Source organism: Diachasma alloeum, unplaced genomic scaffold, assembly GCF_001412515.2.
Source record: "Diachasma alloeum isolate Michigan unplaced genomic scaffold, Dall2.0 Dall_scaffold_00271, whole genome shotgun sequence".
NCBI classification, from domain to species: domain Eukaryota; kingdom Metazoa; phylum Arthropoda; class Insecta; order Hymenoptera; family Braconidae; genus Diachasma; species Diachasma alloeum.
Window position 1 is genome coordinate 1,109,831 of NW_021680410.1, and position 13,277 is coordinate 1,123,107.

Here is a 13,277-nt window from a genome sequence, read left to right on the forward strand (position 1 = left end):
ACTACGAATCCACCCCCTGAACTCCACCCGACCGTTGAAAAAAATAACAATTTCAAGAAACATAATCCGCTGACATTACATTGTCCCCGGCAAAACGTTGAGAAATATAAAAGGGGGCGTGCGTCTGGTTGGTTGTATCGGCATTCGCAGCCATAACGTACGAGGCATGAACCACTGTGGGCTATACGAATGTACTTTTAAGACTCCCTAACGTATTCCCCACCCGTGAAGAGATGCAATTACTCGAGCGTGAAATCAATTACCTTTCTTCCTACCATCTCACACGGGCCGTTTAACCTTGTCTTATACTACTTGCGGCTTCCCCACAGTGTCGTTAAACATGAGTGCTTATATATACCATCTTCAGCATATTTACTCCGCTCCCCGCCCCCGCCCCGCACAAGAACGACCAAAATAACGCACTCACCAATGCCACCTCATCACTCCCATCTCAATGATTTCCCTCCAATTAAAGCTATTCATTCCCCAAAAAACCGAAAACTAAAACCACCCGAAAATAATTAATCGATCATTAACTACTTGTCTGTCCAAACTCGTCCCGCTCCCCTCGCTGAAAATTGAAACAATAAAACAAAACGGGAGAAAATTGAAATGAAAAAAGTGATAAAAAACGCAGAACTCGGGGTGGAGCCTCCGCAGACTCCACCCCCAGCGCAAACCGTACATATAATATTTCAGGATGGTGGAGGAGCTGAAACTGGCACTACACGAGCTCCCCACAGGCCACCAACACACTCACGTGCCCTTCTCCCCTGACAAAACCGGTAGGTGTTCACCGTCTGGTATCGGCCGGCGATTGGCTGTTCTCCAGCTCCCACCGATGATTATCTCGACACAACTCCACACCGTTATCCACCAATCGCCGGCAATCCGGTTGACTTCCACCACGCCGAGCCCAGAGGGGAGTAGCGCGCAAGCGGGGGTGTGGGGATGGCTGGGCTGGCAGTGCGCCAAAAGCTCCCGAACGCGAGAGCTCGACTTGTCGAGTCGGAAAAAAATTTCACTCAGCTCCCAACAAGAGCCGGTTCACCGCGTTTTAAATGTCGCGGTGCATCGCCAGTGTCGAGTGCAAATGGAGTGAATTATTCGGCAAATGCTTGTAATTTTGTGTGAATAGGTGACAGTGACATTTACCCAAAAAACTGTGATTGGAAATAGCAGTTGAATTTTAATGAGATGAAATCGTCGGGGGGTTTGAAGACTTACTGAAGCCTCCAGGAATGGATTTATCGTTATTTATTTAATGCTGAACGATTTTTCGTTGATATAGAGATTAGATAGAGTGAAAGATATTGAATTATAATGCCCCGACCGTCGCGAGATACTTATGGAGACCAGAAACCACCGTATTCTTATATATCTCTCACGGCAATGGCGATTTGGTCGTCGAGAGACAAAATGCTGCCGCTGGCGGAAATATATAAATTCATTGCCGATAGATTTCCGTATTACCGGAAAGACACTAGGAGGTGGCAGAATTCGTTGCGGCATAACTTGTCCTTCAACGATTGCTTCATCAAGGTGAGTTGATGAGTTTTTTTTTAATTGGTTCGAAAATTGTTAATGAAATTCGGGTTAATGGGGCTGTGCTCGCGCATAATCAATATGTTAGACGCAATATATTTGAGCCTGTATATCGTGAAGAGAGATAAACACGCATGAGGCAAGGTGGCTCATATGGCCCGACGGCACACGCTAAAGTGGCCCTGTATCATTATTTTTGTCTCACCATCTGGTTCACACCTGCCAAATCAAATGATCGGTTTCGCACCTTTCTATGGCAAGATATCCGAAATGCGTCTTGTTGCGTGGCTACAGTTGCTGGCAATTATAGATGCGGCAGGGTGGAAGAAAAAAATTGGAAATCAAGGAGATTCACTTGGAAAATATATCCCCTCGATATCGCTGACTTGATGTTTTACCGGCGAAATTAATTTTTCAAAGGGATCAATTCTGTTTTTTTTTTGTTTTTGGAGACTAGAACGGAATAATGATTGAATTTCGGACAATGCGAAAGTAGAGGGAATACGAAAAACCATTTTTACGGATGTTTAGTCGTCTGTATATTTAATAATATGCGGGAAATCAGGATGTTCTGTCTGCAATTACTGAATTTTTTCGGCTTTTTGAGGGGAGTGAAAAATAGAGATTATGTCAAGTATATAATATGTGTTTAATTATGGGGGAACCCATTCCTCAAGAGCATCAGAAACTGAACGAGATGAAGATTATTGCTGAATTATGGATACATTATTTGAGGATATGATAACTTAGCGGGATTATTATTTTCTTTAAATTAGATTTTTTAGTAGTTCAAAGACTGTTATTGAAGCACGGTCAAGAAACTAAAAAAAAGGTTTATCGTGAGACTTATGATCTTAAAATGAAACTTTTCAAAGTCTCAAATTGAAACCCTTCAAAGTCGGAAATTAAAACCTTCTAATGTCTAAACTTGAGGCATTCAAACGTATTATATTGAGTTCATGAAAGGCTCAAATTGAGACTTTAGAAAGTTCCAACTTGAGGCTTTGAAAGTATCAAATTAAACCCCTCAGAAATATCAATCCAAAACTGTTCAAAGTCTCAACTTGAGACATTTAAAAATGTCAACTTGAGTCTATGAAAGTCTCAAATTGAGTGTTTCGAAAGTTTCAACTTGGGACTTTGAAAGTCTCCAGTTAATAACCTTCAAAAGTCTCAAATTGAGACGTTTGACAGTCTCGATTTGAGTCTATGAAAGTCTCAAGTTAAAATTCTTCCAAGTCTCAAATCAAAACCTTCCAAAGTTTTAACTTGATTCTTTGAAAGTCTCAAATTGAGACTTTTGAAAGTTTAACTTGGGACTGAAAGTCAAATTAAAACCCTCCAAAGACTCAAATTAAACCCTCCCAGAGACTCAAATGGGGGGTTTGAAAGTCTCAAATTAAAACCCTCCGAAAATCTAAAATTCGAACCGTCTAAAGTCTCAACTTGATGCATTCAAAAGTATCAACTTGCGTCTATAAGAGTCTCAAATTAAAACCGTCTGAAGTCTCAAATGAAAACCTTCCAGAGTCTCAAATTGGGGCTTTAAAGGTCTCAAATTCGAACCTTTCACAATCTCAACTTGATACATTTAAAAGTATTAATTTGAGCCTGCAAAAGTCTCAAATTAAAACCGTCTGAAGTCTCAAATTAAAACCTTCCAAAGTCTCAATCTGAGGCATTCACAAGTGTCAATCTGAGTCTATAAAAATCACAAATTGAGACTTTCGAAAATTTCAGCTTATGACTAAAAGTCTCAAATTAAAACCTTCCAAAGTCTCAAATTAAACTGTTCCAGAGTCTCAAATTGGGGCTTTGAAAGTCAAATTGAAACCCCCAAAAAATCCCAAATTAGAACCTTCCAAAGTCTCAACTTTATGCATTCAAAAGTATCAACTTGAGGCTATAAAAGTCTCAAATTGAAACCCTCTAAAGCCTCAAATTAAAACCTTCCAAAGTCTCAATCCGAGGCATTCACAAGTGTCAACCTGAGTCTATGAAAGTCGCAAACTGAGACTTTCAAAAGTTTCAACTTGGGACTATACGTCTCAAATTAAAACCCTCCAAAGTCTCAAATTAAACCGTTCCAGAGTCTCAAATTGGGGCTTTGAAAGTCTAAAATTAAAACCCCCAAAAAATTCCAAATTGGAACCTTCCAAAGCTTCAACTTTATGCATTCAAAAGTATCAACTTGAGGCTATAAAAGTCTTAAATTAAAACTCTCTAAAGTCTCAAATTAAAACCTTCCAAAGTCTCAATCTGAAGCATTCACAAGTGTCAATCTGAGCCTATGAAAGTTGCAAATTGAGACTTTCGAAAGGTTCAACTCGGGACTAAAAGTATCAAATTAAAACCCTTCAAAGTCTCAACCTGAGACATCCAAAAGTGTCAACCTGACTCTATGAAAGTCTCAAATTGAGACTTTCGGAAGTCTTAACTTGAGTGTATGAAAGTCTCAAATAAAAATCGTCAAGTCTCAAATTGAAACCTTCCAGTCTCAACTCGAATGTGTAAATTGAGATCTCAAAGTCCTAAATTGAGACTCAACTTAAGAATCTCAGACTTCAAATTAAGACTTGAAAATCTTATCTTGACACCTTTGAAATCTCAAAATAAGGCATTTTTTGGGTGAATAATAACCTTTCCAATCCAGAAATTTAAGATGGGATTTATTCCTGAATAAAACATGTCTATTCTCAAAGGGGGAGGGGGTCCGATTTACAAAAATGAAACAATTCTCCATTAAAATACAAAAAAAATTGTATAAAGTATAATATTCAAGAATGTTATACAATGCATGGAACTACCATATAAATCAATCAATATCTTGCTGTTGAGCATTGAGTAGTGAAAATTCGTGTAAATTCCTCAGTTTGAATTGATGATTGTGAATTCAACCGCAACCCCTGGAATAAGCTTCACGCTTTTTTTTTTTCATTACAGAATCTCATTGTGAATAATTTTTTTCCCGAGAAATAGAAAATAATGTATTTTTTCTCTAACCCTGTTTTACACTATTTTCCCCACTCTAAGAACATTGAATTGGTAATGAAAGCAGAGGCGTGACAAAGAGTTAATGACATTGTAGCCAAAGTGGGAAGTATACATTGTAAAGAGCTGTTAAGCAGTAGCCTATAGACGATACGATCGTGCGGGAGTTACACCTGGTCAAGAGAAGGCCTCTTTTGCCATAACCCGCAGAGAAGTACTTAATGATAGTGGATAATGGATGCTAGAATTTAATCCCGAGTCCTTGTCTTACATGACAATACACTTCTGCTAGATAGTCGCCAATTAGTTGGGTAAAACGAGGTAATAGGAAATTGTAAACTGAAATTGAACGAAAAATAGAGGGGAAAAAACACAAAAATCACTCAATTCCGGAAAAAAACAAAATCATTATTGATACAGTGATTCAATGCTGGGAATAGGCAGTCTCAGTTGCATGATTTAAACGTTGAATATTCAGTGGCAATAGCCGTTTCGCCGGTGGAGACACATGAAAATTATTACATTACATGTGTACATGGCCTGGTGGGCAATGCGTGGGTGATGTGTGCACATAACCATACAGTCGTATTTATTGAGCAATAATGTGATTTATCAAGTTCTCGTGGGCCTATTTCAGAGTAATTTTCACCTTTGCTGAATGAGCCCTTTGATCCTGATTGTGGAATTTCAGCTTGGGGTGAAATTTTTTTTTTTAATCGTTATTTTACATCGTTTCGACCCGGTTAGGGTATACTGCGATGATGAGCAAGACTTTGAATGGTTAGATCGCACCATTCTACCCGGCCGGGATTTGAACTCAGAACCTTTCGCATGTGAGGCAACGAACTTACCCACTGCGCCAAGCCACTGGACACCTTGGGGTGAAATGAGATAAAACATTCAATTGATTGTTGTCATTAGTGATGCCGCGAGACACTTTACGAGACAAAACTTTGGAGAGATGATTTCGGTCTCAATGAACATGAAAATCTTTGCTCTCATCTCAGTGTCGAAATGGGCAGTATCGACTCCTCTCGTGATGACTCTGAGTCAATTTATCTCATCTCGGTCTCAAGTTTTTCGTGTTTTTTAATGTAAAATCCCGGGTTTGTCTCGGTTTGTCTCGTCTCGGTTTTCTACATATAAAAATCGCGAAAAATTGGAAACCGAGATGAGATACATTGACTCGGAGTCATCACAAGAGGAGTCGATACGGCGCATTCCAAGACTGAGACGTGACCAATAATTTCCGTGTTCATTGAGACTGAGACGCTCTCGCCAAAGTCTTGTTTCGTGATGTCTCGTGAAATGTCTCGTGGCATCACTAGTTGTCAGCAAGGTGTCATTCATTATTACATGATCAGACAGATTATTCATCGAATTTACTCATTTGGTTGATGATCTGAGTAGACTTTCACAGAACACTGTTAGAAGGTTTTTGAAATTTGAGCAACAGATGCATTTGAATTTTCAATATTCAGAATTCTATTTCAGCGTAAATTGCTCATGAAAGTCCTGATTCATCTTGGAAATTCAATAAAATTAAGTTTTTCATGATTAATGATCATTGAATTTTCAATGACAATTTGGATTTTCTCACCTATCGTGAAAAGTAAGCATTGTATTCAATTGAATTTTTAAGAGATTAAAAATTCAGAAGCACATTTGCCTGAATTTTCACGATTCTCAGTCATTTTCATTGTCGTATGAACCTGAGAAATCAAATTTCATTGAATATTAAAGAAAATTGACTGCTTTATCAATAACAAGATCAATGGATATTCCATGTAAATTATTTGTTGTTAAAAATGTCAAGATTTTTTATTTGAAATTTCTAGGATAATTTTCTGACAGTGAAGCACATTTAATGAAAGTTTAAAAAACGTTTGATACAGAAAAGGAAAATAAGTAGACAATGGCATTTTTTAAATGAATGATGACTATCGTAATTGTCGCTAATGAATTAATAATTTGCTTTCGAATGTTTTTTTTTTTAATTCTTATTTCACTATTCTCTTCTTCTATTTTTTTCTCTCTTCTATTTCTTCTATTTTTTGGTCTTTCAGAGTAATTTGTCCCTTTGCTAAATGAATTTAGGGGGAAATGAGATGAAACCTTCAGTTAATTGTTGTCATCAAGATATCATTCATTATCACATGATCAGACATTATTCTGAATAAACGAGTATAGTAATTGTTGCTAATAAATTAACAATTTGATTCCGAATGGGTTTTCTTTATTGAAATTCTTATTTCGCTATTCTCTTCTTCTATTTTTTCGTTTCATAGTACTATGATCAATTGAAATATCATCAAAATTTCGCGTATTATTTCGTTCCTTCAAATTATTCTACATTCAGACCCTTTCAAGATTCGAATTCGTTTTCAGTCCGGGTTTAATAGAGGTTCAATCAAGGTTTAATCAGTGCATAGCTGGGATTTAATCAGGGTTTATTCAGGATTTAGCCAGAGTTTAACTCAGGTTCTGTCAGAAGTTGGTCGAGACCATGAATCAATATGAATAAGTATTCGACATAATAGATTGGTACCTGAGTTTAATAGAGATAGAGATTGTTATATAAAAAGCTCATTCATGACGGTATTGTGTAACTTGATAAGCAATGATGCTGCTCTCACCATTTTTCAACTTGATTAAGAAGGCATTGAAATATACTTTTCAAGCCCTGATTTCATTGCTATTACTGATAATTCTTTCACTAATCATGAAAAAACCGATTTTCTCTTTCAAATCGCATAAACAATGTGCTGTAATTCAACAATAAATTGTGCGTCCCGCATCATATTCTGATAGAATCAAGAGGGTATTGTTATCAGTTTTTTGAGCCATAACTAATGTCTTTTTGATGAAAATTTTTGAGTGATCGTTGAAAAATCGGTTTTTGAAAAAATATCAATTTTTTCGAATCTGTACGGAAAATTGAATTTTGAGCAGAGTCAATGAATAGAACTTATTAAAGTCTATATTCATGAAAAAATTCATGAAATTCGATTGATCCCTTATAACAAAATTTCGAGGAAAAAATTAAGAGAAAAGACCTCATACATACATATATACAGACACCATCTAAAATAGAATATTTCGATACGACTACTTTTGTAGTCGAACATCGTTCATTTCAACCCCATTCGATCCTAAGGTTCCGGATATTTTACAATTATTTTATTATTCAAACTTTGCAGATCTGAATTTGAATCTCGATATTGAACTGTTCGAAGACATTTTAAAAATCTGAAAACAAATTAGAAAATCTACTTGAGGAGGAAGATTGATGAAATAATTTAAAAATTACAATTTTTCAAAATAAAAATCATTTGTTCGGAATCGTCACAAATTTATTCATATTCAGAATTTTACCAGAAATCGATTTCACGCCCGACAAAATACAATTTCCAAAAATTTAAACCATTTAAATTATTTATTTACAAAGAACAATTGTTTTAAAAAAATAACTGTGCAAAATGTAATTTGAATGGGATTGAATAATCATGTTTTCTTTTTCAAATTTCTCAGACAATTTAATTGACAAATTTAATGATTGAATCTCTACACAGCAAAAACGAATGTCTGAATTTCACACACCTTTTGCAGACATTTTTCAGATACTAAAAAACGTTTGAATAAAATGAAAATTTGTCTGAATTTCAAACACGAATTAAGACCGTTGAGCACCTGTTCGTCTGAAATTCAGACACATTTTAACTTTATTCAGACGTTTTCTAGTGTCTGAAAAATGTCGACAAAAGGTGTGTGAAATTCAGACATTCGTTATTTTGCTGGTGTAGTGCTGTCTGTACCACACTGTAAAAGATACTTGGATATTCTCAATTCTCCTAGCCACCTCACCTCATGTCTCATGCTTTAAAATATCCCTGTACTCAAGTATGATTCAATCGCAAATGAACTCACTCAAACCGCGTAGAACAATCGTTAATCCTAAAGTATTTATTGTTTTCACGATTTTCTATGCACTTCCAACGTTTCGATATGTAATATATTCATGATGTAACGCGGAAGAATACCAATAAATGAGAATGTATTCGAGTTCCGTGAAGCGCAGACATTCTGCCATTTAAACCACTGAAAATAATTTACCTCTCTCAACCAAACATAGTCTACACATTAAGAAATTTTTCCCTCAGTAACACACTGAGAGAAAAATCTGAAGTTTGATTTACAATAAGAAAATAGTTGAGGCAGTTTTGGTGAACGATACATTTTTTTTATATGCAGCACATAACATTATAGTAACTTCACAAGCGTAATTTTTGCAAATCAACTAACCAAAGAACTAACCAAAGTTCAAAAGTAACCACGACAAATCTATCGTGAGTAGAACTATAAAATAGTTGCAATGACTACATTCCATTGTAGTAATTACTTCTGCGGCCATAGTTACCGTAACCCATGAAAAATTGTTGAGGACTTTTTGACTATAATTCGATGGTGATGGAATATAGTCAGAAGAATCATATTTTTCTCTCAGTGCACTTCCACCATTTCTCTGCAATTCCGAGATATCCAATGACTGACACACGAAAGAAAAGGAAACTGCGGAAAGCCTGAGATCGCAGGTATTTAGCCTGAAATTCGTATGAGCGGAGCGCTTCGGCAGATAAATCCCGTCGTTTTCCTTGCGGAGCGCAAGACAATATTCTCTTCTCTACCGTTAATTATTTGCGAGTTTATTAGGAAGTCGAATATTCAGTGAAAAGCTTGAGAATTTGGGAAAAACTCCCACATTTACGGAAGGCATTAGATTATTCTGCGCGGACGAAGAAACTAACAAAGGGAGTACACACACGGAGAGATATATTCAATAAAAATTACGTTTTTTTTCGTAATTCCGGAGGGAAATGTGGATGTAGGAAATTTTACGAAACTGTCACGGAATTTTTCCAGAGCGTTCCGTAATTTTTGTCTGAATCTCCTGTGAAAAATTACGATACCGTCACTTAAATTTTCTGAGTCGATTCCGTAATCGGTGAGCGAAGTGTGAGTTCCGTAATTTTTACTGAGCATTTCTCTCCGTGCAGCAAAAACGAATGTTTGAAGCACACCTTTTGTATACATTTTTCAGACACTAAAAAAAGTTTGAATAAAATGAAATTTTGTCTCAATGTCAAGCATGAATTAAGATGTTTGGGCACCTGTTCGTCTGAAATTCAGATATATTTTCATTTTATTCTGATGTTTTTTAGTGTCTGAAAAATGTCTATAAAAGGTGTGTGAACTTCAAACATTCGTTTTTGCTGTGTATGAATGGAGACTGGAATAGAAAAGAAAAATTTTCGATTTCGTATTTATAGATATATATCTATAATCACCAGAAAACACATGAAAATTATACTGAGAATCCTCTATCTTTTCCCGATTTGATGTGAATTTTTTACTGATCATCATATAACGCAATTCACAAAACAATTGTGTTTTTGTATACGTGGAAAATCGGCGAAACGCCGGTATTTTTCTCTCGAAACGCCCTATTCGTACGAATTTCAGGCGAAATACCTGGCGATCTCAGTAACCTGTTATAAAAAAAATGAAATTCCATGGACAGTTGACTACCAATTTTCAGGACAGTGACACTGAATGCGATTTAGGGGGAAAAAAATCATGACATTTCAGGTTTCACTGAAAATTCAGTAAATTTCCAGAATTTAAAGCGGCATGAAGACGAGAATTCCTTAATTTATTTGAATTTTCAATCTAATATGAATATTTACCGTCAAATTACATCGAATTATCAGTGATATCTGAAATTTCATTATTTTTTTCTTCCTAAATTACATTCAATGTCACAGTCCTGAAAATTCTAGAATATATTTACCAGAATTTTCTGGTGTTCTATTCATTTTCAGGGAAAAACGGAACGGAAATTTACAGTTCTGCACTGATAGAAACAATTAGTTGTTATTAACGAATGGATTTGATTGGAGACGAGAGTCTATTCGGTCTCACGAAATGTTCATTCGTTAATAGTTAACAAATGCAAATTTGAGGAGCCTTGTTTGACTTGATTTTCACAGTTCAAGTGGACCAGTCATTAACTATTAACGAATATACATTTGGTCAAATTCAACTGTAGAGGAGATTGGGGTGAAACGGCCCCTTTTGATTTTTTCAAAAATGCTAACAGCTCATTCAATTTTGAATAAAATAAAATCATTTTTTTCCATGGAAACTACACTTCTTCCCCTTTAGAATGAGCCTAGCCTAGACTGATCTCAATTAATGAATTTGTTTCTGAGTTACGAGTATCACAAAAAAAATCAAAAGGGGCCGGTCTACCCCACTCTCCCTTACCATTCGTTAACTATTAACGAATATACATTCGGTCAAATTCAACTCTAGAGGGGATTGGGTTAAAACGGCCCCTTTTGATTTTTTCAAAAATGCTAACAGCTCATTCAATTTTGAATAAAATAAAATCATTTTTTTCCATGGAAACTACACTTCTTCCCCTTTAGAATGAGCCTAGCCTAGACTGATCTCAATTAATGAATTTGTTTCTGAGTTACGAGTATCACAAAAAAAATCAAAAGGGGCCGGTCTACCCCACTCTCCCTTACCATTCGTTAACTATTAACGAATACACATTTGGTCATATTCAACTCTACCATTCGTCAATACTTAACGAATCTCGTTTGGAATACATGAATCATTCTCTCAGTCAGTCAGTCAGTGTGTTTGACGTTTCCACGAAATTCTGAATTTCTGATGACAACATTTCCTGAAATTTCAGTAGAACTTGCACCCAATAAAAACTCCCTAAATTCGACACGGAAAATTCAGACAAAAATTTTCAAGTGTATTTCCACCGTCTCTTATTTTTCCGTGCATCTATAATACTCTGAAACCCGCCGCCAATAAAATAAGCCTTGCCCCTACAAAAATAAATCCTGTTCCAGGTACCACGAGGTCCCCACCGTCCGGGAAAAGGTGCCTACTGGGCGCTCCACCCCGCCGCCCTATCGATGTTCGAGAACGGCTCCCTCCTGCGTCGTCGCAAGCGCTTCAAGCTCCACAAACCCGACAAAGAGCTCCTGAAATCCGAGCTGCAGGCGCTGGCCTCATCGATGCCACCCCCGCACTCCGAGCCCTCAGGTTCGTCCCCAGTGACAAACTCCACCGGAAGCCTGAACGCAGCAAACCTCCACCGACTCCGCGAGGACCTCCTTCGATGGGAGATGCAGGAGAGGCGGATGATGGTGGCCTCCACCTCAGCTTCCAGCGGTTTCGGCCTGGAGACCACTCAGGAGACCCCACCCAGCTACTATCTCCTCTCAGCAGAGGCCCGCCAGCGCCTAACAAGCGGAGTAATTCCGGACCCCAACGAGGTCAGCCGACCATACGACACGTCCCTCCTGCCGAACGGAAGCTGGTCCTTCTCCAGTTTCAACGGCACCTACATGAGTCACCTTCCGGCCTATCTCCAGTCCTCCAGGCAGTCAATCCTGTCATCAGAAATGTCGGACAATCGCGCCATTTGCAGCCGCATCCCATCCCTCGAGAGCAGCTCCTCAGCCGTTGGTTCCCCACGTGATACGTACGACATCTACAGGGACAGGCTCTACGACGAGGAGCACTCGCCCACACTACCCTCCAAAATCTACAGACCACCCGACATTATATTCGGCTCGAGCTCATCCCCAAGATTATCACCGAGTTACGCCGACGGTACCGACGTCGCTGGCATTGATCAAAGAACACCAACCAGGACATCACCGAGTCTCGAGGCAACGGTTTTACCTCTTCCCCATCAAACGAACAGTCATAAAAAAGCCAAAAAACCATTCACTATTGAGAATATTATTGCACCTGACGATGAGCATGAGAATATTGGTAGGAATAGTGAGACTGCTTTGTTGATACCAAGACCACTGTACGCTGGTTACTCAATGACTGCCTCCAGGCCGTACGAAACTGCAACCTGAAGATAAATCTTGTTGGCTATCACTGGTCAATCGCAATATTTCATACTGTTTCATGCTGTTTCCCTCGATTTGTTGCTAAAGTTTTTGTGCTCTGGCTACGTTTCATCGATCGATATTTTTTCCTTCTTGTCGACTGCTAAACGCGAATAAAGTCGGTGGTTCATAGCACATCTACAATTAATGGGGTTAGACGGAGAAGAGAAAATATTGTACGTAATGATGGGGGGAGAGTGAAACGAGGGGTTTTCGAATTGTTGGAGTGTTTTGATGGAGACATAGGCAGATGCTATGTAGTCTGCGGCCGGCGTAGTGGCTTCAACAGGAAAGTTTAAATGCGAATGAGAAAAAAGAAGAAAGAATGTATATCGGTGCAATGTAGGAAAGCGTAGGTTTGAATAATCTGTATCCCAGTGATAATACGATGATTTGAATTGTACTGTCGAAAGTATTTCGACGAATGTATTTTTTTTTTGTCGCTCTTCTCCGTAATCGTGATCCAACATGCTGGTCAGCATCGCATGGGGGGTTTGGAGAGGAAGTGAGTAATGGAAACAGGAAAAGTATTTGTAAATGTATTAAGATTATACGTGGATTAATAAATTATTGTAAATATATAGATATGAAATTTGGAGTTTTTCATTTGGGTAAAGGAGAATCTTGTCAATTTGGTCCTTGAAGAGTTCTGTTTGCAGAATTGTTGGGATTATATTTTGCACCGAAGTTGTGTGAATTTCGTTTTTATTGTTTGGGCGTAACGTTCCGCGTTCGTAAAATCGCATTTTTCAC

The 13,277-nt window shown here is 37.7% G+C and overlaps 1 protein-coding gene across 1 annotated transcript; it reads left to right on the top strand.

Moving 5' to 3' along the window:
• Nucleotides 1–1,236: 1,236 nt before the first annotated feature.
• On the top strand, nucleotides 1,237–13,072 carry LOC107037854. The gene is made up of 2 exons (XM_015256629.1): nucleotides 1,237–1,542; nucleotides 11,466–13,072. Exons 1-2 carry the CDS (start codon nucleotides 1,324–1,326, stop codon nucleotides 12,489–12,491), a joined length of 1,245 nt encoding a protein of 414 aa, XP_015112115.1. The 5' UTR covers nucleotides 1,237–1,323; the 3' UTR covers nucleotides 12,492–13,072.
• Nucleotides 13,073–13,277: the final 205 nt, after the last annotated feature.